The sequence below is a fragment of the Nicotiana tabacum genome, chromosome 16 (genome assembly GCF_000715075.1).
Source record: "Nicotiana tabacum cultivar K326 chromosome 16, ASM71507v2, whole genome shotgun sequence".
In the NCBI taxonomy this organism is placed as follows: Eukaryota; Viridiplantae; Streptophyta; class Magnoliopsida; order Solanales; family Solanaceae; genus Nicotiana; species Nicotiana tabacum.
This window is the reverse complement of record NC_134095.1, coordinates 153,389,698-153,412,905: the sequence shown is the minus strand read 5'-3', so window position 1 is coordinate 153,412,905 and position 23,208 is coordinate 153,389,698. Positions and strand designations below refer to the sequence as shown.

Here is a 23,208-nt window from a genome sequence, read left to right as displayed (position 1 = left end):
GGTTTGTGTAGGCGGTGCTTTTTCCTAAATTCTTATGTCACTGTTAACCCTAGTGAAAAAGAAAATTTGAAGTCCTCAATCCCTCTCCTCTTTTGCTTCATCCCTCTGTAGCTACACGTTTGTGTAACTTTTTCAAAGGATTCGGAAACAGGAAACCATTAAGTAAATGTATCAGCTTCAAGAAAGAAAGAAAGAAATGAATGCAACTTTGACCCCTCAGATGATTCATCTCAAAGATTGACCAACTCCCCCTATCTAATATCTTCAGTATTTATTTAGAAAATACAGAGAGGAGAGTACTTTATGTTATTGTACCAAATAAAACTACTTGCATTAGTCAATAGCTCAGAAAGAAAAGAATCAGACAGGCTCACAAACTCGATATAAGCATCTCGTTTTTTAGACACTCGGGATATAATTACATTGGAAGGAGAACTGAGGGCTTAAAAAACACCCGAAGCACAACCAATAATGCAAACTAAGAAAAAGGACTAATTACAGACATGAAACCAAGAAAATATACAGCTTGCAAGACAATTAGCAGAGAGGTGGCCAACTGGTAATTTACAAAACTGTGTTTATGTGGAGTGCTTTAAGCAGAGAAGTCGCCATCTGTTTCACCAAAACTTGGCCACCAGAACTCTGTCCATCTCTGCGCTCTTCAATCAAATTCTGAAGCTTTTGAGGTAGATCATTCTCCACAATAAGTTGCTTTGGTCGGGGATGGTGCTCATACACAGCCTGGCATCAAAACATTTTTGAGCAATTCATTAGCAAGTGCTTTACCTAATACTATCATTCAGGCAGTGACAGTTAACAGAAAGAGTATCTAATTAGCCCCATAGTGATACGACTTTTAAGTTACATAGAGTAAACAGGAAATGTGTGTGAGGTAAAAAGTAGATGTTCTAATTCGAGACCTAGCAAGATCCTAGTATGTCTATGATTGTCAATGTATCTTCTATGTAAATCTGTTTGCACCAAAAACAAATCCTCTCCATGTAAATCTGGTTTTCAGTGCATAGGGTGTACTGATGTTTTTAATATATACAATAGTTACCAATTCAAAAAAAAAATGGCTACACAGGATTCAACACAGAATTTTTGAAAATTGAATCTTGAGAGGACAATATCATGTCATCTGAAGGAGGTTTCCCAGTCACAGGGAATAGGACTGAGAGTGAATAGGTGGAAGTTTCATCAAGTATATCATATGTCACTTGTTGCTATTGCAACATAGTCCCCCTCTGTAAAATAGAACTGATCATGAGAGGCAGAATCAGTGACCAGAAAGTTTCTAATCGGGAACCAGTGGAGATCATTCCGTCCACTTAGACACTCTAGAACAAATACCATAATAGAACCACTCAAAAGCAATAATTTCACACCTTTATCAACTTGAGCAAATTCAGTCGAGCTATAGCATCTCGGTGGTCAAGCCTAGAGACAAGCAATGGTGTTAATCCATTGACAGCGAGAGTTGTATTTATTCGAGATGATTTCCTGCATCAAAATTAACCAGAGATCAACAGAAGAATAAACTCATAATTAAATTCCATGAAAAACTAGTATAAAGAGAAAAGGTCAGCAATGCAAATTCAGTATGCAGGACTAGAGTGGACAACCTCTGTTATACTGTATGGGCTTATTAATTACTCATATCATATGAAAAAAGACAATTAGGAATTCAAACTAGCGTTACAATGTTGAGAAAGGGCAAAAAGAGGCATTAAGAGTATTGCTCATCTAGTAGGATAGAATCCATTTAGAGACTAACTAATCAAAAACAGCCTCACAGCCAAATAAGCTATGAAATGATATTAGATGTATTAGCTCTATTACATAAGAGTTCATCTACCAGGATCTGGATAAATGTATCTAGGCAGCAGCACTATTTTCCTTCTCTTTTGATAGGTGCATCTTGCCAGCTAAACTATTGTCAAGCCAAAATGGTCAAACTTGCCACTATTTTTGCTTTTGTTCCAAGCAACCATGTTTCCAGAAGTCATTCAATTGTAGGCAGATTCATTAACGCAAGTTTAAAAAACACAAACACGCAACATATGCAGTGGCGGAGCCACTCATTGGCAAGGGGAGTCAATTGACACCCCTTCGTCAGGAAATTATACCGCGTAGGTAGGTTGAATATTATATTTTTATGCATATATACTATGTGTTGACTCCTCTTAATTTTTTCATATGCTTACTTATTTATATTTTGACTCCCCCGAGGGAAATTCTGGCTCCGCCACTGAACATATGCAAGCAGCAAACAGGCAAAGTGAAAACTCGAAAAGTGACATACGTGATAATTTTCAAGAAAGGCTCCAGTATGTGCAGAAAATGCTGTTCTGGACAGCATTCAAAGAACTTGACCATTTTCTGTATAGCATCCTTTTTGAGCAAAGCTTGTTCCACTTTCCTGCTTTCGTTGTCATGTGCCAAACAAACAGCAATGGAATCTAATGCTGTGACAGACCAGAGTTCATCTTCAAGTAAGCTCAGGTATACATCAAGTCCACCATGAGCACGAAGTTGCTCTCTTGAATTACGTGACGCATGAGCCATATCACATAGAAGAGGTAATGCATATTGTTTCAACGGAGAACTGGTCATGATAAAATGCATCAAGTGTGGAATAATTCCATTTTCCGCAGCTTGCTCCTGTCTTCTCTTATTGATCTTGCAGAGGTTGAACAATGCATGGAGAACCTGCAGCAAGGAAAAAAGCAAGAAAAAGTCCATGAGCATAGACTTAGATATCACAACTAGGAATATACGCTGAGCAGTTACCTTACAGTGAATGTGTAAGCTTTAATTAGTTATTAAAAAAGAAAAAAATACTAAGAATATACCTATATTATTGTCACTTGACCGCGGTGGGTTTGAGAGGGGTGGGGGTCAAGGCAAATAAAGAATCAAGGCACCGTCATATTCGATATTATACAAGAACCACCATTGGGGTAATTTACTTCTTCTTGTTACACTAACATTAGGTTTCCGTATGAATAAGTGGGAGATTTAGAGAGAATTTAGTTTTAGAGACATAATTTGCATTAAAAGACAGGTTACTTACTGGCATTGAAATGTAAGAGGACCAAATAGAGTGGACTATACAGAGGTTTAATGTTGCTAACCCGATTAGTTTGGGATTGGAGTGTTATTTTGTTGATAGTTTATTATATTCCAAGGACTAAGGCAAGACACAATATCAAAACTAAAAAGTTGTAAAAAAAAAAAAACTGCTAGTGCAATCTGCAGAAACTCTCAAAACCCTGCACTTCCACTAAACGATTTTGTTCTGTTATAAGAGATCAGAGCGCTCGAAGTTCCATCAGAACAGCCATTTACAACTGACGAACCATAAGCAGACAATCTCCAACCAAATGATAACAAGAAGTGACAAGGCCAGGCGTATAACATGGTCTCTCTTCAAGAAAAAACCAAATAACAGAGTTCACATCCTCAATTGCAAACATAGACTAAACAAAGAGTGAAATTTATACAAATAAGCTTCTCAAATTGAATTATTCGCACTTCGTAACAAACCTTAATTACAGAATAGGCATTTTATGGATCAAAGAGAATTTTCACAAAGATTATAGGAAAAAATATTGAGATAATACAGAGTTCTAGTTTTGTTGTTTATGTTTCACTGAGTGAGCACAATATTTTGCTAAGGATCATAGAAGTAAAGAGCAGTGAACTGCAAAACAATAAACTTAGTACTCCAAATCCTAATTTACCATGTACATGAATGATGCATCCAATTCGTAATTTGGTTTCGTTGTAAAAACATATGCATCACCATGCTCTCTGGTTAACCGATGAATTAAATGCTTAAATTACCTCATGATGTATTTGGGACACAAGAGGACCCTCTTTGAGATCAAGATTGGGTATCAAATACTTGATTGCATCTGCTCTCTGGAGATGTTCTAAGCAGTGTGGGTCTGTTGAAAGGTGATTAATGCATTTCAATAGCTGCAAAAAAAAAAAAGGAAAAAAAGGAACCGTCATGAGCATAGTTGTGTGATAATAATAATAATAAAAAGCATTGCAGGGCAGAAATTTTTACTAGAAAAGAAGTACCTTAAGAAGAATAGGGGGCTCTATCTTATTAAACATCTGAAAAAGACGGCTGAGCAAACTTTGGCTGCACATGAAGGATTTTACAGTTGTGTCTGCTGCAGCAAACTCAAGCAGAAGGTCTGCTACCTTTTCCAAGTATTCCCTAGCAACATCAGCATTCCAGGGCGACACCATGTGTGAAAGTATTCCAGATGATGCTGCACTTCCTGGTCTAGCATTTAACACTCCAGAGCCGGACAATACACCTGACGCAGTCTGTGATGCAAGTCCAGAAGTTGAAGCAATTCCATCATTAGAAGCTGCCCCTCCAACTTTCTTAGTGGCAGCTTTATGTGGACTTCTAGGCAATGATTCCAAGTTAGTATTTTCCCTTCCACGTCCAGAAACCTCTGTTCAGCCATTTAGAGAAGATGAAAATAAGAGTCTGCTGGATGGTAATCAAAAGACAATGCCTTGTAAAAAAGGAGTATTACAAACACTTCAATTCTTATCAAATTCCAATAGGAGGCAGGGAAGTTTGCAATTTAAAAACAAGTGAAACAAGCAGCTGAGTCATTACCTGCAAATTCAGCCATCAAAAAGTCCAAGCCATTTGTTTTCTTTTCATTAGATGCATGCAGAAGAGGGAGTATGCTCTCATGCTTCTCCAGTCCAGGAAGATTGTGAACATATTCAAGCTGACCCGAAAAATGGCGAGATGGGGGTTCCTTCTCCAACAAACTAAGAAGGGGCCGTACATTCTCTTGCAGAGTAGCTGTTGAAGCAGGAAATCCATATGATGCCCTGTCAGTTGATATTCTACTTGTATTGCCACCTCTTTGCTGCCTAAAGTCAATCTCAGCTCGAGAGAGATCATTTTTGTATCTGTCTAGGCTTTCTCGATCTCTAGAAACAGATGTTCCATCTGGCAATCTTGATGGACCTGAAGCTTCCACTGTAGCATTACTTGACCGAGGCCTCTCAAAATCCTGTCGAAAAAATGGAGAATCTGGTGAATGTGAAGCTGAAGTACGTGAAGGTTCCTGCATTCCAGCTGGCAAAACACGCTCTCCATTCTTAATCTTAAGCATATCTGGCTGATCAGTTCCATAAGGGGGCATTTCAGTCTGCATAAATGAAGAATTGCCAGGGTCAAGTGGCCCAGACCGTGGTCGGGGAGCCAATCCATCAGGAGGGAACCCACCTCCACCAGATGCAGAAGCTAAACGAGCCGCTTCATTCAAGCTGTAGAGAGTGTTGATGAGCCTGAGCAGAATTCCGTTTTTAGCAGCTATGCGGCAAAAATCATTTCTCGGAGTAGATCGCTGAAGCTTAAACACCTGCCACATGCCATCTATAGCCATGTGAACCATTTCCCTGCATGCATTTTGGGAGGGGAGACTTTAGAAAATATTATTTGCATAACAGTTAATTTAGGTCATGATATTAAGATGCTAATTAATCACGCCTAGGTATTTAGGTCTTCCTGTTTTCTATCAAAAGTTCTAAACTAAAGAAAAGCTAAAGAGAAAGAAAAAAGGCAAAGTGGAAAAGGAGAAGATAGCATGGGCTTCATAGAGATTATCCATTATTTATAGCATTCCCATCCTATCAACATCTGGATCGCCAAATTCATAAAAGTTCTAGTGTCTTTGTAAGATATAAGATGTGAGGTTTAGGTAAAGGCAAAAGTCTCATTTAGTTGATTGATATTCTTCATGCTTTTGGACTGACTGACTCGGTTTCTTTTGCAGCCCTATCATCCGAGAGCATTGAGAACCTACGAGATGCTCCATCAAAGGAAATCGAAGGGCAACATCAGCAAGATATCCTTGATTTCTGGGGTCCAACATGAACCTGCAAACAATCTGATATTCTTTTGATTCTGAGGATAGTAGGATACGAAACCAGTGGTGAAGTTTCTTACTCTGGAGCATACCTTTTTCTTTTTTGTCTTTTTTTATAAGTAATTGGTAATACCAGTATGATGCTCTGAGTCAATGCTATAAAACTACGCGAACTGCAGTTACATTTTCAACTTTGCCAAAAAGTTTCATAAAGCTTCCTAAATCATTTCTTTCTAATTGATTGCAAAAGTTTTCTAAAACATTTGGCTTTCTGCTTGTGCATGGTCGACTTTATCTCCTTTGAAACACCTCTAGTTTCTTTCCTTCCAAATGTCCCAAAAATAAATAAAATCATTCTATCTTACACTCCATACTGGTAGGAGCTCAAAGACAGAATGTTGTATCACCAATTCAACCCCGACTAGTAGCAGGAACATACTACAAGCATCTGTATTCCTTTTACAATGCACGAAGAAATGGTCTACAGATTCAACTTCTTCCTCAGATAAGGTAACAGATGCTGCAAAGTACTTTCCATATCTTCTGCAGACGGTCCATTGGGCAAACAGCCTCATGTGCTGCTGTCAAGCTAAGGACAGCAACTTTGAGAGGAGCTTTGCTTTCCACATATATCCACATAGATTGCAGATACCTTCTTCTGCTTTCATTACCAACGGGAATAGAAAGGTTTCGGTGTGAACTTTCCGTTATTTTCTCCCAACCATAGTAAAGCATCAGATTATTGTCTTAGGTTTTCAAGACCTTGAGAAGGTAGTAGCTGCATTATTCATGAAACCTCCCATGCATGTCTAAATACTTTTCCACTTACACCAGAAAGGGTACATTAACAAAAAATAGGTAAAGATGTTACTAACCACAGTATTAATCAGCATTAACCACATGAAGTCAAACTGTTTGTCACTTGTTTGACAAACCTCCAAAAGACATTACTAACAGTAGTTAAGCTATATTTTTAGTGGCGATTACTAGAAAGATGGGTTCTGGTGATAAAACCTCCAAAAGACAGATGTCTGTTCATGATGCCAATTGTTTCTCTATGTGTTTGAACCACATCTCAAACTGACTTTTCTCTATATTTGCTTCAAATTGTAAAAAGTCCAGGGAGTGGTTGGTAGAAACCCAATCTCACACTCCCCCCCCCCCCCCCCCCCCCCAAATAAATTTTACCAAGTCTGTCTGGAGCCTAATATTTCCCCAAAAGTAGCAAGGTCACTCTCAGAGATCACACTGGTTATCGATATCTCATCAAACAATTGTATGATCTGTCATACTTCAAGAACATTGCAAACGCTCTTACCCTGTTGAATCACGTCCACCCATAGACAAAATTGAAATAGGACTAGTTATTGGAGTCACTATATTAAATGCCAACCACACTTAAATCAGGGTGACGCTGCTATCTGAACTCAGGTCTTTTTCAACTACCTACTATCTCGGTCCCTGATTGAAAATATCCAGGTCATGACACTTCTTAAAGAATTTCTTTCTTTTAAAAATAAATAGTTTTCTGTAGCCTCAGAAGCAATTTTGCAATTCTTGAAGGTGAATTACTAAAATCTCCAACACAATTATATCTGCAGTTAAATGCTTTAACACTTCGATTAACACCAAACTCATTTGTAATTAACAAAATTCTCTTTCAACAATGAACAAAATCGAAATGTAGATTTCCACACTCCACAATAAGCAAAGTTCCAATATATGCATTAAATTGCCCTCTTGCAGACCAAAATAATTGTACAAGAGAAACTACATTCATTTAAAGTCAAATATTTGAAGTGAAGAACACATGAGAGCTACGACATCTCGTCAGTAAATGAAATGCTCTAATCAAAAGATATAGAAGACAAACCTATATTTGGCATAATCAGCTTCTAAAAAGCCCACAAGAACAGGTATTCCACGGTTTGCAATAAACATTTGCAACGTCAAGGAACTGTAAACAAAGCAATCATCAGTTAAGGTGTGCAACTTTTCATGTCATCAACACAAAAACCCAGAGCCATAATCTCTATACCTCGACTGACAAAGCTGCTGAAAGAAGCAAGCTGCTTCCATACGAATTTCTCGAGGACGATCGGGGGCGGCAAAACTCATTACGACAGGGATCTACAAGACAATTAAACAATACAAGTTGAGAAAGTTACGCCCCAGTATCAAGAAAACTATTGTTTGCAGCATTTACTTTTAGAATTACTAAACATTTATTTTATCAATATTTAAAGTAGAACCAGAAGTTTAACTGTAAGTAACACTTACAAGGCCAGCAAGACAAGCATTTTATTGGGAATACGTGTTACCTTTAACATAAATACAAGTTGAGAAAAATGGTTTAGCCCCAGTATCAATAAAACTTGCAGTCTTTACTTTTCAGAATTATTAAAATTTACTTACAAATTTCTTTTGTTTCTAGTTTCTTTTTGGTGTACCCATGAGCTTCCTTTTAGTTTAGAAGATTGGGTTTATGTTGTAGAGAACCATGTTTTGGTGTAGGTTCTCTATTTTATGGTATATGGCTTGTATACGGGGTTTCCCCCATTTCTTAACAAAAAACATTTATTTACAAATATTCAAAGTACAATCAGAAGAATAAATGCTAGTAACACTTACAAGGCCAACGAGACAAGCATTTTCTTGGGAATCCGTGTTATCTTGAACAATCAGGTTTAGTACTTGCAGCACTGAACAGATGACCTGAAAAATGAAAGCACATTAGTCCACGGATTAACCGGAAATAAATCTGCTACAGCTTGTTGAATGTGCATAGAGACTGAAGGACTAATGCGATCACACCATAAAGACATACACGAGTTTTGGGAACCTCAAGTAACTCCATTAGAGGAAGCAAACCATGCTGGGTGACAAAGACAAGCTTCTGGTCTGGCCGTTGATGAAAGAATGCTATTAACTTCTGACAAGCTGATACAATAACATCTTCTGATTCATCTGTTCTTAAAGATGATACCAACTTGCTGAATTCTACAGCCTGCCAATATGATAAGTTCCAAAATATCCGTGAGTCAGGTTTTTCGTTTATCTTGTCTAGAAATTCATATATCACTTAACGGAGATAGAACTTATGTAACGGTCAATGCAAATAAAGCATATAGAAAAGGTATATAAACTAGAGATTACAGGATTAAACACGAGGAAAATTATCTTATACTTCTCTTGCACAAGCTAAAAATCCCTATTACAGGCTACTGGCTGCACTCTCTTTTGAGCGCAAGCTCCCCATACCCCCTCCCTTCTCTTCCCCTGTTATCGTTGCTTTGGTTTTATTCTTTAAAATTTAATTTGAACACAATTTTGAAAACTTCCCGATAAAACCTTCCAGCAACGTAAATATTCTTTTTTCAATTGGAAAGAAAGACAATCTCCCAAGATGATTCATTCATTGCAAAAGAAGGAAATGAGACGAAACTCTATACATTAGCAAATCAGAAACCATAATTTTCAAGAATGTGGAAGAAAAGTGTTATATGTATGCTCTAATGTAGATTGTGCCTGGTACTGATTTGTCAAACCTAAAACATTAGCAACCAAAGAAAACTTTATTTGCAATCCTTGTGCATCTAACAAAGAGACCCCGGTGAGATGGAAAATGAAACAATTGGCACAGCGCTGCTAAAGAAAGGATATTTTGCTGTGTTGAAAATATACTTATAAACCTCCATTTTTAATAAAAAAAAAGTTTTTTTTAATTTTTTTTTATAAACCTCCATAATCTTAACAGTTGATTTTCTTCGTCAAAGAAAAACATATAAAAACGGTAGCAACCAAGGAATCTATCAAGCAGATGGGTTCTCAATTTGGCTTTCAGAAGAGACAAAAGGGAAGAGATTGTATAATTATTGCTTCAGAATCAGCTCATAAATAACATGCCAGATTTTTATGGTATCAGTACTCCAATAAGATTTTATCAACTGTTTTACAGTACAATGCTGTCAAAGAGTTTGAGGACAAAATATTACTTGAATGATGTAGAGGCATTAAAACCATTTTTTAAATAGTGTTTTTGACTCTCTTCCTACATATGTGATGTCTCTTTGTTCTGTTTGCCTGTCAAGATTGAGAAAAGAATCGATAAGCTTGGAAGGAGTTTCCTGTGGCAACGCAACAAGGAGAGGAGAACCTTCAACTTGGTGAAATGGAAGACTAACAAAAAACAAGAAAGAAGATGGTTGGGCATTAAAGATCTCAGACAACATAAAAGATGCTTGTAAATGAAGTAACTTTGGAGGTTTAATGAAGAGATGGACTCACTGTGGGTGAGTGTAATTAGAAACAAGTATGGTGTTGACGGATAATGGTGTTCCAGTATGTTAGAACACCCTTCTAACACCCTTTGAAGTTTCTGTTTGGATGGCCATCGCCAAAATTGTATTTAAAGTTGGCAATGGTAGAAGCATTGCCATTTGGATGGATGATTGGGCTGGTAATGGCCCTTTGATGAACTTATTCTCTGATTTGTTTCCCTTAGCAGTAAACAAAACTTCATCACTACCTGATTACAGAATCAATGGGGTTTTGGAGCATAAACTTCAGAAGGAATTTTAATGATTGGGAGGTAACGAGGACTGCTCAATTTATTAATCTGTTGAGCATGAATCTGAAGCTATTAGAAACAAAAGATAGCATTACATGGAGGCCCAGCAGCAAAGGAGTGTTCTCTGTGAGTTCTTTTCTTGCTACAAGGATGAAGGATCTGATAAAGGTGGGACTATTTAACGAAGCCTTGGCTATGGAAACAAATTTGGAGGGAAGGATGCCGAGGGTCTATTTGGAAACAGTCTCTCTACCCCAGGGTAGGGGTAAGGTCTGCGTACACACTACCCTCCCCAGACCCCACTAGTGGGATTATACTGGGTTGTTGCTGTTGTTGTTGGCTATGGAAACAAATTTGGAGGTCCAAAGCTCCAATCAAGGGTTGCTTGCTTCACATGGATAGTGAGCAATGAAGCTCGTTTCACACATGCGAATCTGCAAAAGAGGGGGCGTCCTAACTAGGAAATGTGTTCTCTGTGAAAGTCAAGCAGAGAGTACCTGTCATTTGCTTTTGCATTGTCATGTTACTGCACGATTATGGCATTTGTATATGAATATGATTGGGCTGCAGTGGGCTATGCCAAGGACAACAGCTGACCTTTTGAGGAGATGGACAGAAAGGGAGCTAGGAAGATGAAGCTTCTTTGGTGGGATACTATACCTGCTTGCATATGGTGGACTATATGGAACAAGAGAAATAGAAGATGCTTTAAAGATAGTGTCAACTCCATTCACAAGATAACGGCAAACTGTATATTTTCTTTTTGCTTTTGCTGTAGACTGGAATATGTAAATGAGGCTGAAATAGTGCTACAGATTTTAGAATCACTAATAGCTGATGCTGTCTTTTGCTAATTGGTGTTTCCGTGCTGATATTGTACAGCTAAAACAGCACTGTCTTTGTGCTGAATCATTTACAAATTTACCTTAACTTTTCAAAAAGACAAAGGTCAAGGCGTCCACACACAAATAAGTCAAGAAAACATGTCTACAAGTACCTGAAGGTGAAAAAGATTTTCTGTCGGCAATTTATCATCAAAGCCCTGAAAGCATCCAAAAAATAAGGAATTAAGATAATGAAAGGAGAAAGACAGTCGGGTATAAAGAATATGCATAAACCAAGCAAAAAGAATAAGCACACATACTAAACCATCCATGTCTATTACATCCTCCTTCAACACACCCATCATGATGCTGAGTAAATCACCACCATTTGCTGGTCCTGATTCACTCTCCATTTGTTTCTTAGCAATTGTGGCCCTCAACTTTGTTGCCAAATCATTCTTTCCAGTTTCGGAAACCGCATTGCTTTGAGCAATTTGTGAAGATGATGAAGAAAGAGAAACTTCAGCGGCGCGATTCTCCAGGTTCTTCTCCAATGGATGAAACAGGTCATCCAACGAAGCATCACCAGGGGGGTCACTAAATCTACTCAGTTCATTTCCTCGCGGAACTACTGATGTCTTCACAGCCTTCACAAATTTTCAGATACGAATATGATTCAGCATAAAATAACAAGCAGCTAAATAGACGACACAAGAACATTGAGTAACGTTTGATGCAGCGCAAAAGACATAAAGGAGCAAAGAAACACAAGCAGAGTTGAGCTTCAAAATAGATCAGAGATGATCTTGCAAAAAATAAATAAAAATCAATCCACTAATAGTAACCAGCGTGAGATGAACGTACATAACATGGATGAAATTATAGAAACAAAAACAAGTGAATACCCCGAAACCAGAGATAGATATTCTTTTTCTAAATTAGAACTCTGAGCTCAGGCAGGACATGGACTTACCAACCTCTTCCTTCCGATAAACTACTATTCATAACACGAAAAACCTGGATTAGTGATGAAGTTAGTCACACCAACACGGTTCCACCAATTAGACTTGATAACTGACATCAAAATCATCCCATTTGCATAGATAACATACAACAAAAGAAAAGGTCATAATTGGATTAAACCTACAACACAAGAGGTGTAAAAGTTACCATCTCCAGCTTATGACAGCTAAATACTAAAGACTTGTTTACTAATTTTCTAACATTGAAAAAGAAGGATCTTGTTCAGCAAGCAGCAAAAAGAAAATAGGAATTATAAGCATATCCTCTTACATTTTTCCTCAAAGAAGTGAATTTATTGATATGCATTCAATAGATGCAAAAAAGAACACCTCATCAAAAGTACATTTCAAGCAAAATACATTAGGAATCCTGTAGTGATTTCTTTGGCAATGACATTAAGAAATCAACAATAAGAATTATAAGCATAAACTTTACCTTTCTAGGACTATGATCTGGGTTCTTTTGTCCAGAACTGGATGATGCAGAATAAGCATTAATGCCACGTCCTTTTTCTTCAACCTTCTTACCTACATTATTTCCACCCTTGGATTGACTGGATTCAAGCTCACCGTTTGCAAGAACTTTCTCAGGCTCAACCAAGTCTGTTGAACTTTGAAGCGTTGATTCATTATTCACAGCCAATCCATCAGCACAGCTTTGAATAGGAGACTTCTCATGGATTGCTAAAGTTGGAACTTGATCTGACGTAAATTGATCTTCATTATTATCAGTTCTTCCTTCTAAGTGACTACTAGTTGAGCCATCAAACTCTTCTGACTTGCTAATCTCCGAGACTTCAGGTGATGCCAACACTGAACAAGATTCCTGGATTCGGAGAGTATCACTATATTACTTAATTGATATTTTCATCATATTAAAGAAACTCCAAAGAAAAATACTTTTGCTTTGTCCGAAAAAGAGCTTCCAGCAGCACCCTTATCATCTTCATTCGATGCATCTGTATCAGCCGATCCATCTTCTTCTATATTTCTAAAAGATAACAAATGCAAGAAAAATATGGTGTGGATCAAAAAACTATACCGTCATAGAACGGATATCTAGGGGGAACCCCAGAGGAAAAGTACTAGACTAATGATGACTAGGAGTGTTTTACAATCCCCGAGGCTTGGTCTAGTGGCCCGATCACAACCCCTGATGTGTGGATTGAACACAAGTTATGGGTTCGAACCCTAACACAGATAAGATAAGAACCTGGCATTTAAGTGTAAAGTGTAGAGGGGCGGGCCCATTATCCACTGTGTCTCGAACTGTGTGCCACTGACCCTCGGAGATTTCTCAATTATCAAAGAAAAACTAAAGAGTATATTACAAAATCTACCTTAGCGTCCCACTATGACGGAGTGAGGACTGCAAAGCACGCCTTGAGTTTTGTATCCATGGATGTGAAAGTAGTGTCTTAGCATCAGGCCTTTGTCTAGCATCCTGAAACACGCTAATCTATAGTTACCAAAATCTATTGGAGCAGTCAAAGGATAAACTAGCGAGAAGACAAAATCATAAAAATTATCAATCTCCAAGGTATCTAAAGCTTCAAGTTTCCATTTAACAAAATGTTTGGATGGATTTCTGTAACTACATTAAAGTCAGAAAATGTAGTTGAAGATTCTCCAAATTCTGACAATATTATAGAACTCCATTACTTTAAAAATGCCAATTATATAGAGGCCGGTGAACTTGTAGTTCTATTAGATCCACGTCCAACATCAGACTATCATCATCCTTTGAGCATTATAAATGTGAGAGTAGACAACTTAGGTCATGTCACCTGTAACTTCTCATATTTTCCCAATCCAAACGCACAGCAGTCTCCCTTTTGCCTCATTAAGCCAATAAACTAGTAAATATCAAGTACCAAGACTTAATTGATGCAGGATTAATATATTCTATTACCTTCTTAAAACACTGACGCAGAAAATCAGTGATAGCAGGAGAAAGGCTGTCTGGAATTGGGGGATGATCATCCTGGAAATACACAAGGATCCATTAAATCGATGAAGATCGTAAAAGCAGCACTTAAGGTAGCATTTGATTCAAGCTAGTGGAATAAGGAATATCACCACTACCTTAATTCAAAATATTATCCTCGTCTTCCTCATACGTAAAGACAAAAAGACATAGCATAACTAAAACTCACCTGTACAATCCGAAAGAGAGCAGGCATGGGCTGAAGATCATAGTACGGAGGTACACAAGTAAGAAGTTCTATAACTGTACAGCCAACACTCCAGATGTCAGATGCAGCACATACTCCCGACATTTCAATCACCTGAAACACCAGAAAGCATTAAGGATAGATCTTCTAGGTGCAAGTTTCTACTATCACTAATATACAACAACAACAACAACCCAGTGTAATCCCACAAGTGGGGTCTGGGGAGGGTAATATGTACGCAGACCTTACCTCTACCCCGAGGGGCAGAGAGGCTGTTTCCAGGAGACCCTCGGCTCAAGAAGGCAACAAGAGACACTATATTAGTACTATCAATAGACTCATAATAAAATAACATACAATACCATAAAATCCATAACATAACATAAATACCATAAAATAACAAAATAACAGCAATATAAGAGATATAGGAAATACGAGAAAGATGTAAGGTATACTAATAAACAGCAGATAAAGCCCATCATCAGTAGCTGATCAATAGCATCCTAAGACTAATTCCTAACTGGCTAGTCTCACTCTAGTGCGCTGTAAAAAGAAATCACAATTTTCCCTAACCTACAACCTTAATGCTCGATCTCCATAATTCCCTGTTTAGGGCCATGTCCTCAGTAACCCTAAGTCGCGCCATATCCTGCCTGATCACCTCTCCCCAATACTATCACTAATATAACCAGCAGAATATTTCAACAAATCCCATTTTCTTCCCTTTTCTAACCAGTGAACTGTCCATTCAAACTATTTGCTTTTTGGGTGGTTTAGCATTCTTTTCCAGAAGAAGAAAGTCTGCTTTCAGATTTTTTAATTATTTTGGAACTTCCTGGGAGTCAAATGGCCCATGCCAAACAACACTGCTGATTTATTGAAAAGCTGGATCAGGGCAGGTTCAGAGAGAAGAAAGATAACATGGTGGAACACTACACCAGCTTGAATCTGGTGGACTGTTTGGAAAGAAAGGAACTTGAGATGCTTTGAAGATGAGATTGAAGATGAGCACAATCACGTCCAGAGGATAAAGGGCAGCGGAACTTTTTGTTTTACTGTTGGTGTAGAATGGAACTGGCAAATGAAGCTGAATCTATTCTACAGCTCCTAGAATCCCTATACATTTAGACAGGGCTATACTTTTGTCTTCATACTTTTGGCGCAACGTACATAATTCCAGCAGAGTCCTTTTTTTTTAAAAAGTGATCGAAGATTTATAAATACTTGCAGAAAGCCAGTGCTAAAAGTCATAATTACAAAATGTGCAGTTCCTCTATTGTATCTAGAAATCCAACTTCATCATGTACAATAAGCAGGTTGAACCAAAAAGCTTGCAAACATATACATCTTTGTTTAAGGCTATGTATGTTTCTCCTGCTGCCTTCAAAAATTATTCTATTTCTTTTAAGCCAAACAGTCCACCAAATGGCTTGAGGAATGGTATTCCAAGTCTTCTGCGATTTCTTATGCAATCCCTCTTAGTACTGTTTATGAGTAAATGCCATTTCAATTCCAGCACATTCTCAGTGATGTCTATGAGTAAAAACTTACCATTTCAAAAGAGAAGTCTACTTTCAACACATCACATTGACATGCTGAATTATGCCTTTTAAAAGGTGGCTTCTTACAACGGTAAAATAAGTCAAGCTAAGATACTCAAAACTTTTAGTTGTACTTGATTTCCTTCTAAGGAACACCATGTGCATGAGTAAATATACAAGATAGAAATCTCAGCTAAGCAACAGCTAGTCGATAACTAATTCAAAGAAAGTTCTCTTCCCTTTCAGAGGTGAATAACAGGCAAGAAAGAAAAACAAAATGCCAATCCAAATATAGACACCACGCAAAATAAGTTTTAAACACCTCAGGTGCCATCCAATATGGTGTTCCAACAACTGAGTGTGTATTAACATCTGCCTCTGTCAATTTTGTTGCTACGCCAAAATCAGCAAGTTTCACCAAACCCTGCAAACAAAAATTATCAAGAAAAAAAAATTAGGAAAGGCAAACACACACGTCAGCAAAAGTTTACTTGAGCTGATTTTATAATCCAAATGAGAATGGATGGTAACAATGAGATTGGAAATGCAAGTAATTAGCCATGCAGTTATAGAACTCATTAAACTTCTTTCTCCTAAACAAGGGACAAAAGAAATCAGATAATAGCACAATGAGAAAATAACTAATTACTCCAGTCATCTCATTTTATGTGGTGGGGTTCGGAATATGAGGGTCAAACTACTTAATTTTCAGTCTGAATTCGGATATAGATTCTTTGAGTTTTTTAAGTAAGAAATTTCGTATTGTGGAACTACGTAAAAAGAACTACTAGTCCCTATAGTTAATAAATCGAAATATTTATTCAAAAAAATAAGAAAATTGTGGTCAAAGAAACAACAAAACCTTTCTCTGACTACCCAAATAGTAATAAAGCCACAAAAAATGGAATAAAGAGAGTAGGAATTTCCCTGCATGAATGTAGCAAAATTAGAAAAGGGGGTGCGATTAAAAACCTCTTTAGTTGTCAATATATTTGCGCCCTTGATATCCCTATGAATTACACCTTGCTCATGTAGATAAACCAACCCTTCCAATACCTACGATAGAACAGAGCCATCAAAAACTGAAACTTCCACAACTAATCTGAGAGACACCTAACTTGGCACTCAATATGAAACCTGAGAGATGTAAACAGCAACCAAAGATTCTGGAAAAGGCCCAAATTTGTTTGGCTTGACAATGTTGGCAAGTGAACCATTCTCTACATACCTTTAAAGAAGTATCAGAATTTCAATTAGTTAGTCTCTTTCAGAAATAAAGCAAAAAAATATGAAAATATGTTTCAAGCTCACTCACTCAAGAATTATGAAAAGATGAGTCTTTGTCTTTAAGGATCCAAGATACTTCACAATGTTTTTGTGGTTCAAATTCTGGAGAACAAAAGAAAATATGATCACACAGGTTTAATTGTCCTTACTGAAAAGTATACCTTCAGGTGCATTCTATTTTCCTTTTGTTTCTTTCTCCTCCTTGGGAGGGTTGGGGAATGCTATGATGAGGGCCAAAAGAGGTAAGAGATCTTTACCTTAAGCAAATCAATCTCTTGCTGTGACATTAATGCATCCGACCAAGTATAGCATCCAAAGAAAAGAACAACTCGTAAGTCACATTAAGTAAATAATACAATTCATCAAATGACACCATGCACATATCAGTAATTATCATACATTAATTTAACACTACCAAATGTTATGGATGATTTGTCGGAAAAACATACTGGAGACATATGGCTTGGAATAAGGAAGACCAACGCTAATTAGGAGATCCTATTTTTGGCAAATATTTCATTATAGTAACTTCGTTTCAGGTAAGAAATTCTATTTTGGCAAGCATTTTCAGTATAGTAAGAGTCATTAACTAGTAATTTTGTTTCTAATAAGAGATTCTATTCTTCTAAGAGTCATTAACTAGTAATTTTGTTTCTAATAAGAGATTCTATTTTTCTAAGTATTTTCACTATGAAAGAATATTTTAATTTTAATCCTTAACTTTAGCTTTCCTATTTTTCCTATGTTACATCTACTTAAGAGAATGTTCGGAGGAAATATTCAAGCATTATTTCTATCAAACAATACAAAGGTTTAATAGCCAGTTTGGCCAAACTTCTGAAAATTTTAAAGTACTTATTTTTTCAAAAAAAAAAATCGTTTTGGGTGGTTAAAAGTATTAATCATCTTACAAAAAATAATAAGCAATTCTACGTATTGGCACAAGCAGTTCTTCTAGTACAGGAAGAAGTAGAATTTTGTAATTTGTCCTTAAAAGTAAAAGGAAAAGTAGAAAAAGTAATTTTTTTCAGGACAAAAATATATTTAGGAAACTCCATATTTACCATATTACCTCTTATCAATTTAACCATTTGTTTCTCAAACTATATGTACCAAAATTAAGAAGTTATATAAGATGTGGACTATTATTACTTCTGATGAAGAAATAAATGCTTTAACATAGGGCTCAACCGGGTTCTAACATGTCCACTACTATTACTTTGGTTTAACAATATTTATATTGATTAAAAATCCTGATGTACTTTGCGATTTTGTCTTCTACATTTAATTAAATAAAATTGAAAACTTAATTAGGATGATTCATAATAAATATAAAAATAATTTATCTATTTAAATAATATTATTGTAAAGTAAATGTGAGTTTCATTGCCATTCCTCATAGTCTCTTCAAGAGGCAGAAGCCAGGAACAATAAGGTTGGAGAACAGGAGAAGAAAATATCCCTGTGATTCGACCCCTAACCGGGAGACCTGACAAATTGGTTCCACAACCAATCACTATGGGCAATTCCAACACAAAGAGGAGTTTAGGGATCTGTTTCAGGAAGTGCCGGCATTAACAAAGCAAGAGTGGCATAATTTACATCCAGGAGGGAGAAGTGAATCGCGCCAACTGAATCTGAATTAGGAAATCAGCTGCTGCAATTGTCACCGCAACAGCAGGAAATCTTTTACGGGACCAATAGGAACCATATCAAGGAATCAGATGTGGGAATTGGTAGCAATAACAACTAGAAAAAATCATCAGAACCGAGTTGCCAATTGATTAGAGCGGCCAACAGGCTTGGGGGCTGGGAGTGGTGCCAGAGTAAGGAAAAGGAAGCTCAACACTAACCAAGTCCATCTGCACTTGCAAGCAATCATCGTTCAGAAAAGAAAAGGTAGTCATCCTAACATCGATCCATCAATGAAAGAAATACACAAGTACAATTGTTAAAGTACTGTCAAGAGGATTAAATCTATTTCAAGGTTCGAAATTACGCTTTAGATCAACAACCACATAGCCATTGTTGTGTTTGTCTTAGTATAAAACAGACATAATCTTCTTCCAAGCCAGCTGGATTAAGGAACACATTTCCCAGACTATGGGTGCGCGCTTGCAGTAACACGAAGAAAGACAGGAGCCCCAACAAAATAATTATAGTACTAACTACTAACAGTAATCCTGGTTGTAAATATTTATACAACTGGATGTAGTTCCAACTTTATATCAAAGGATATAAGTAGCAAAAGCTGGGTTATCAAGAAAACTGAGCAAATTGATTCCCATAGATGCATATTTGCAGACACAATGTACATGTGGCAACACACGAAGTTGGTAAAAATCAGGACTTCTATGTTTTTTCTCTTTAGTAAACAATTAGCTAAGAAGTGACGATGTACCATAATGATGTTGAGATCCTCCTGAGCAATATTCTCTAAAGAGACTTGCTTAATTGCAACAAAGTCTCCATTTTCCAAATCCAGACCTTTATAGACTCGACCATAAGCTCCCTTCCCAATCTCATCTCCAAGCATCTTCAATCCACAAAGACAATTATCAATCAGTCAATCGAACAGCTATGCCTCAATTCCGAAAAGAGCAACAAAATTTGCTTTGAACTCAAATGTAGACAAACATAGAACACATATATTATACTAAGATATATACTACATTGTTTACACCTTCAAAATTTTTAATAGCTCAGCAGAAAAATTCCAAAACCCTGACATGCCCGAGACAAAAAACAACAAAATTTTCCCCTAATAATCCATACCACTAAATATTTCAACACATAATCTCATCTTTTGTTGTTTGATGACAGTGGTGTCCAACCAGTTTGCACGCACTTCTACTATCTCACTGAGCACCTGCTACTCCCACCAACACAAGTATCGGGTAAACTCTCCCACCTTAGCTTAGACAGATGAGAAGAATCAGCTAGTGTTCTTTGCCTCCGCTGGTTGTGTAGCATAATCTCACTTAATTAGAAAATGCAAGGAAGCTTAACAAGATTGAAACTTTAATTCTAGTTTGCGTTTCTTCAGAGCATACTAGTACTCGAAATGAAGAGGAGTCTTGGAGCAACGGTAAAGTTATCTCCGTGTTAACTATACGTCACGGGTTCGAGCCGTGGAGGCAGCCACTAATGCTTGCATTAGGTTAGGTTGTCTACATCACGCCCCTTGGGGTGCGGCCCTTTCCCGAACCATGCGTAAGTAAGGGATGTTTTGTGCACCGGACTGCCCTTTATACAAGTACTCGAAATATAGCAACTAAATGAATAACAACAGCAACAACAACAATTATGATTTGGTCACAAACAAGTTGAGGCCGACTATATGGATCTTCACTGACCATGTCATTCTATTTAAACTCATCTCATGCCAACATACGCAATCTCATGCCAATATTATGCAAATACAAATGATAAACAGTATTAGAAGTTCTCTGTATAAGAAAAACCTGAAAAATAGAGACAGAGGTAAACATATACATATGAACACAAATTAAAATGTTTATGTATATAACTACTAGCACTAAATTCTCCTATGTATGTCAAATACATAAGGTGAATAAATCATTACATATTTGTTATCGAGGGTTTTGGATTTGTGGAACGCAGCATTTGCCATTTGCCTAGACATTTCTGTTCGAATTAATCTCTTCTCCTTTCTTCCCCCACCCACCCCCTCAAATGCGTTTTTTCAATGAATGAGGGAATGGATTCTCGAAGTTCTATAATTGCTTCATGAATTCAAAGGAAATAGAAAGATAAGATCTCCGGCGGCGGTGAATCGATCGGAAGTTTGAGAATTGAAGAGCTCCGACGGGCCCTGCGTAAAGAAGAAAGGGAAAGGTTTTGAGCCGGGCTTTGGAAGGCCCGAATGGGCCGAAAATGAATTGGTACGTTTGTTCAAATGACCGGCGATGACTGGTAAAAAGTACAACTCGATAGACACTATAAATATTAGTCTTTGGATTTTGGAGGACAGTTATGTCTCGGTTGGAAATTTTGAATTTTTCCCTTTATGGAATTTTATTTATATTATTTCTTTTTAATTAGGGAAAATTGATGTTTTTAGTTAGTTATAGCTTTATTCCAATTTTAAGTCCTTCGACGATGACGAATTTTCCAACGAGCCTTAGAAGGAACTCTAAATAGTTATTTGATCAAAAAGTGTAATTTTTCACTAAGCACATTCAAGAGTGTGGCGTAACAACCAATGAAGTAGAAAGATAATCGTGAGGCTCTAACAAAAATAAAAATATTAGGTAATTCTTCCCATCTATTTAAACACACAAACTGATCGAGTACTACCGTCACACAAAAAATGGCTTGTATATTAAAAAAATGCTCTAATTCAATCCTTTCATTTTATCATTCTTTTTTTGTTTCAATATCACTTGCTCGAGTTTCGAAAACTGCACTTCTCAATTTATATAGGGAAGGCAAACCACTCCTCCAATCTCTTTCTATTCTTATACAAATTTAGAAGATCTGAACCTCCGAGTGTAAGATACTGATTTCGATACTAGATTAGAAGAAGATAAGAATGTACTTCTATCTGTTTAGTTAGTTTGTCTAGCATAATTATTTTTGTTATTTTTACATTTAACGGCCGACATAATTATTTTTTATATTCGAAGATTACCAAAAATGTTAGATATCGAGCTCATACATGCTTCAATTGTTTATAATAGTTAAGAACTTTATCCTAAAATTATCGAGTAACCTTTTAAAAGCTCGTCATGTGCGTGCTTTCTTGTGTGTGGGGACATGTGGGGGTGTAGAGAGAGAGGGAAAGAGGAGATATTAGGTTTGGATTAAAATAAAAAGTTTACGTGATTTTTGAACTGTATAAATTTTTATTTTATTAGCAATTTCTCTTTGTTATATTACATACTAGTTCTGATTACGTGCGTTGCACGTGTATTCCGTATCAATAGGTTCAATTTTTTTTTTTTGAAAAAAACTATAAACATTATCAAAACATGTGATTGAGGAATAAAATAAAATTCAAAGGGAAAAAAATTCAATTTCAAAATAATATAAGGTTCTAGTACCTTAATAACACTCTCCAGCAATTTCTTGCTTAAAACTTATCCATACGAAGGGTTGATGGACTTGCTGGAGAGTGTATGTGTCAACTCTCAAGGCAAAGAAGCATGTTGGCTCTTTAGCTATCGCAGCCCCAATTCATTGTCAGCCAAAACATAATTGTGTTAGTATTTGCTCCATAGCATGATATAAAAAGAAAATGACCCCTTATCCCTCGTTATCTTTCTTGTTTTCACATTCCCTTTTCGTTTTTCTTCTAAATATACAACTTGATAATACAAGCCACAACCCATAATTTCAACCTTGTTTTCATATCTTCAAATTATCACCTGAAAGAGTTAGTAAACTACCAAAAGATATTAACACCTGATCAAGAAAATTGCTAATGGAATAATATTTATTGCTAATTTGGCAACAAATTAGACGATGAAATTAGTAAATTCTCAATTCACTGAAAATACAAAGTATACCATCTGATAAAAGTGGTAATCAGACTTTTTATATATTAATATTTGAATGGATTTGTTTCATAAAAATATGAATTATTTACTGTGCGCCTGTGCCCCCAAATCCCATCAATGAATGGTACAATTAAAATAAAAGACCAACCCATGACAACTCAAGCAAATTCAACCGCATAAATCAATTTACAAAATACATAATTTACATATACCCATGAGAACCTCCCATAAAATTGAGACCAACATCAGTTAATTAGATTCTACTCCATAGCACAATGAGAGTTCACCACAAGTTTCATATATATGCTGACATTCGAATGCAAACACAGAGCCAACGCAGCGGAAATTAA

General features: G+C 36.7%; 1 protein-coding gene across 1 annotated transcript; it reads right to left on the bottom strand.

Annotated features, from left to right (window-relative positions):
- Positions 1 to 309: 309 nt before the first annotated feature.
- LOC107779210 (MAP3K epsilon protein kinase 1) lies at positions 310 to 21,339 on the bottom strand. The gene is made up of 24 exons (XM_016599583.2): positions 20,923 to 21,339; positions 19,738 to 19,872; positions 17,594 to 17,614; positions 17,365 to 17,438; positions 17,187 to 17,277; positions 17,022 to 17,105; positions 16,372 to 16,473; positions 14,491 to 14,622; positions 14,247 to 14,318; positions 13,675 to 13,778; positions 13,235 to 13,325; positions 12,771 to 13,160; positions 11,633 to 11,959; positions 11,486 to 11,530; positions 8,746 to 8,925; positions 8,550 to 8,633; positions 7,957 to 8,048; positions 7,792 to 7,875; positions 4,652 to 5,448; positions 4,093 to 4,481; positions 3,850 to 3,984; positions 2,306 to 2,712; positions 1,389 to 1,503; positions 310 to 741 (listed from the first exon to the last, which is right to left on the bottom strand). Exons 1-24 carry the CDS (start codon positions 20,980 to 20,982, stop codon positions 565 to 567), a joined length of 4,188 nt encoding a protein of 1,395 aa, XP_016455069.1. The 5' UTR covers positions 20,983 to 21,339; the 3' UTR covers positions 310 to 564.
- Between the last annotated feature and the right edge of the window lie 1,869 nt (positions 21,340 to 23,208).

Excerpts from the sequence above, each read along its gene's own strand:
- LOC107779210 (XM_016599583.2), bottom strand. The coding sequence starts at position 20,982 with ATGTCTAGGCAAATGGCAAATGCTGCGTTCCACAAATCCAAAACCCTC. Across the intron at positions 8,926-11,485 it reads AAAATCTTTTTCACCTTCAG|GCTGTAGAATTCAGCAAGTT; the intron begins GTACTTGTAGAC and ends TCATATTGGCAG. Across the intron at positions 3,985-4,092 it reads AGCCCCCTATTCTTCTTAAG|CTATTGAAATGCATTAATCA; the intron begins GTACTTCTTTTC and ends TTTTTTTTGCAG.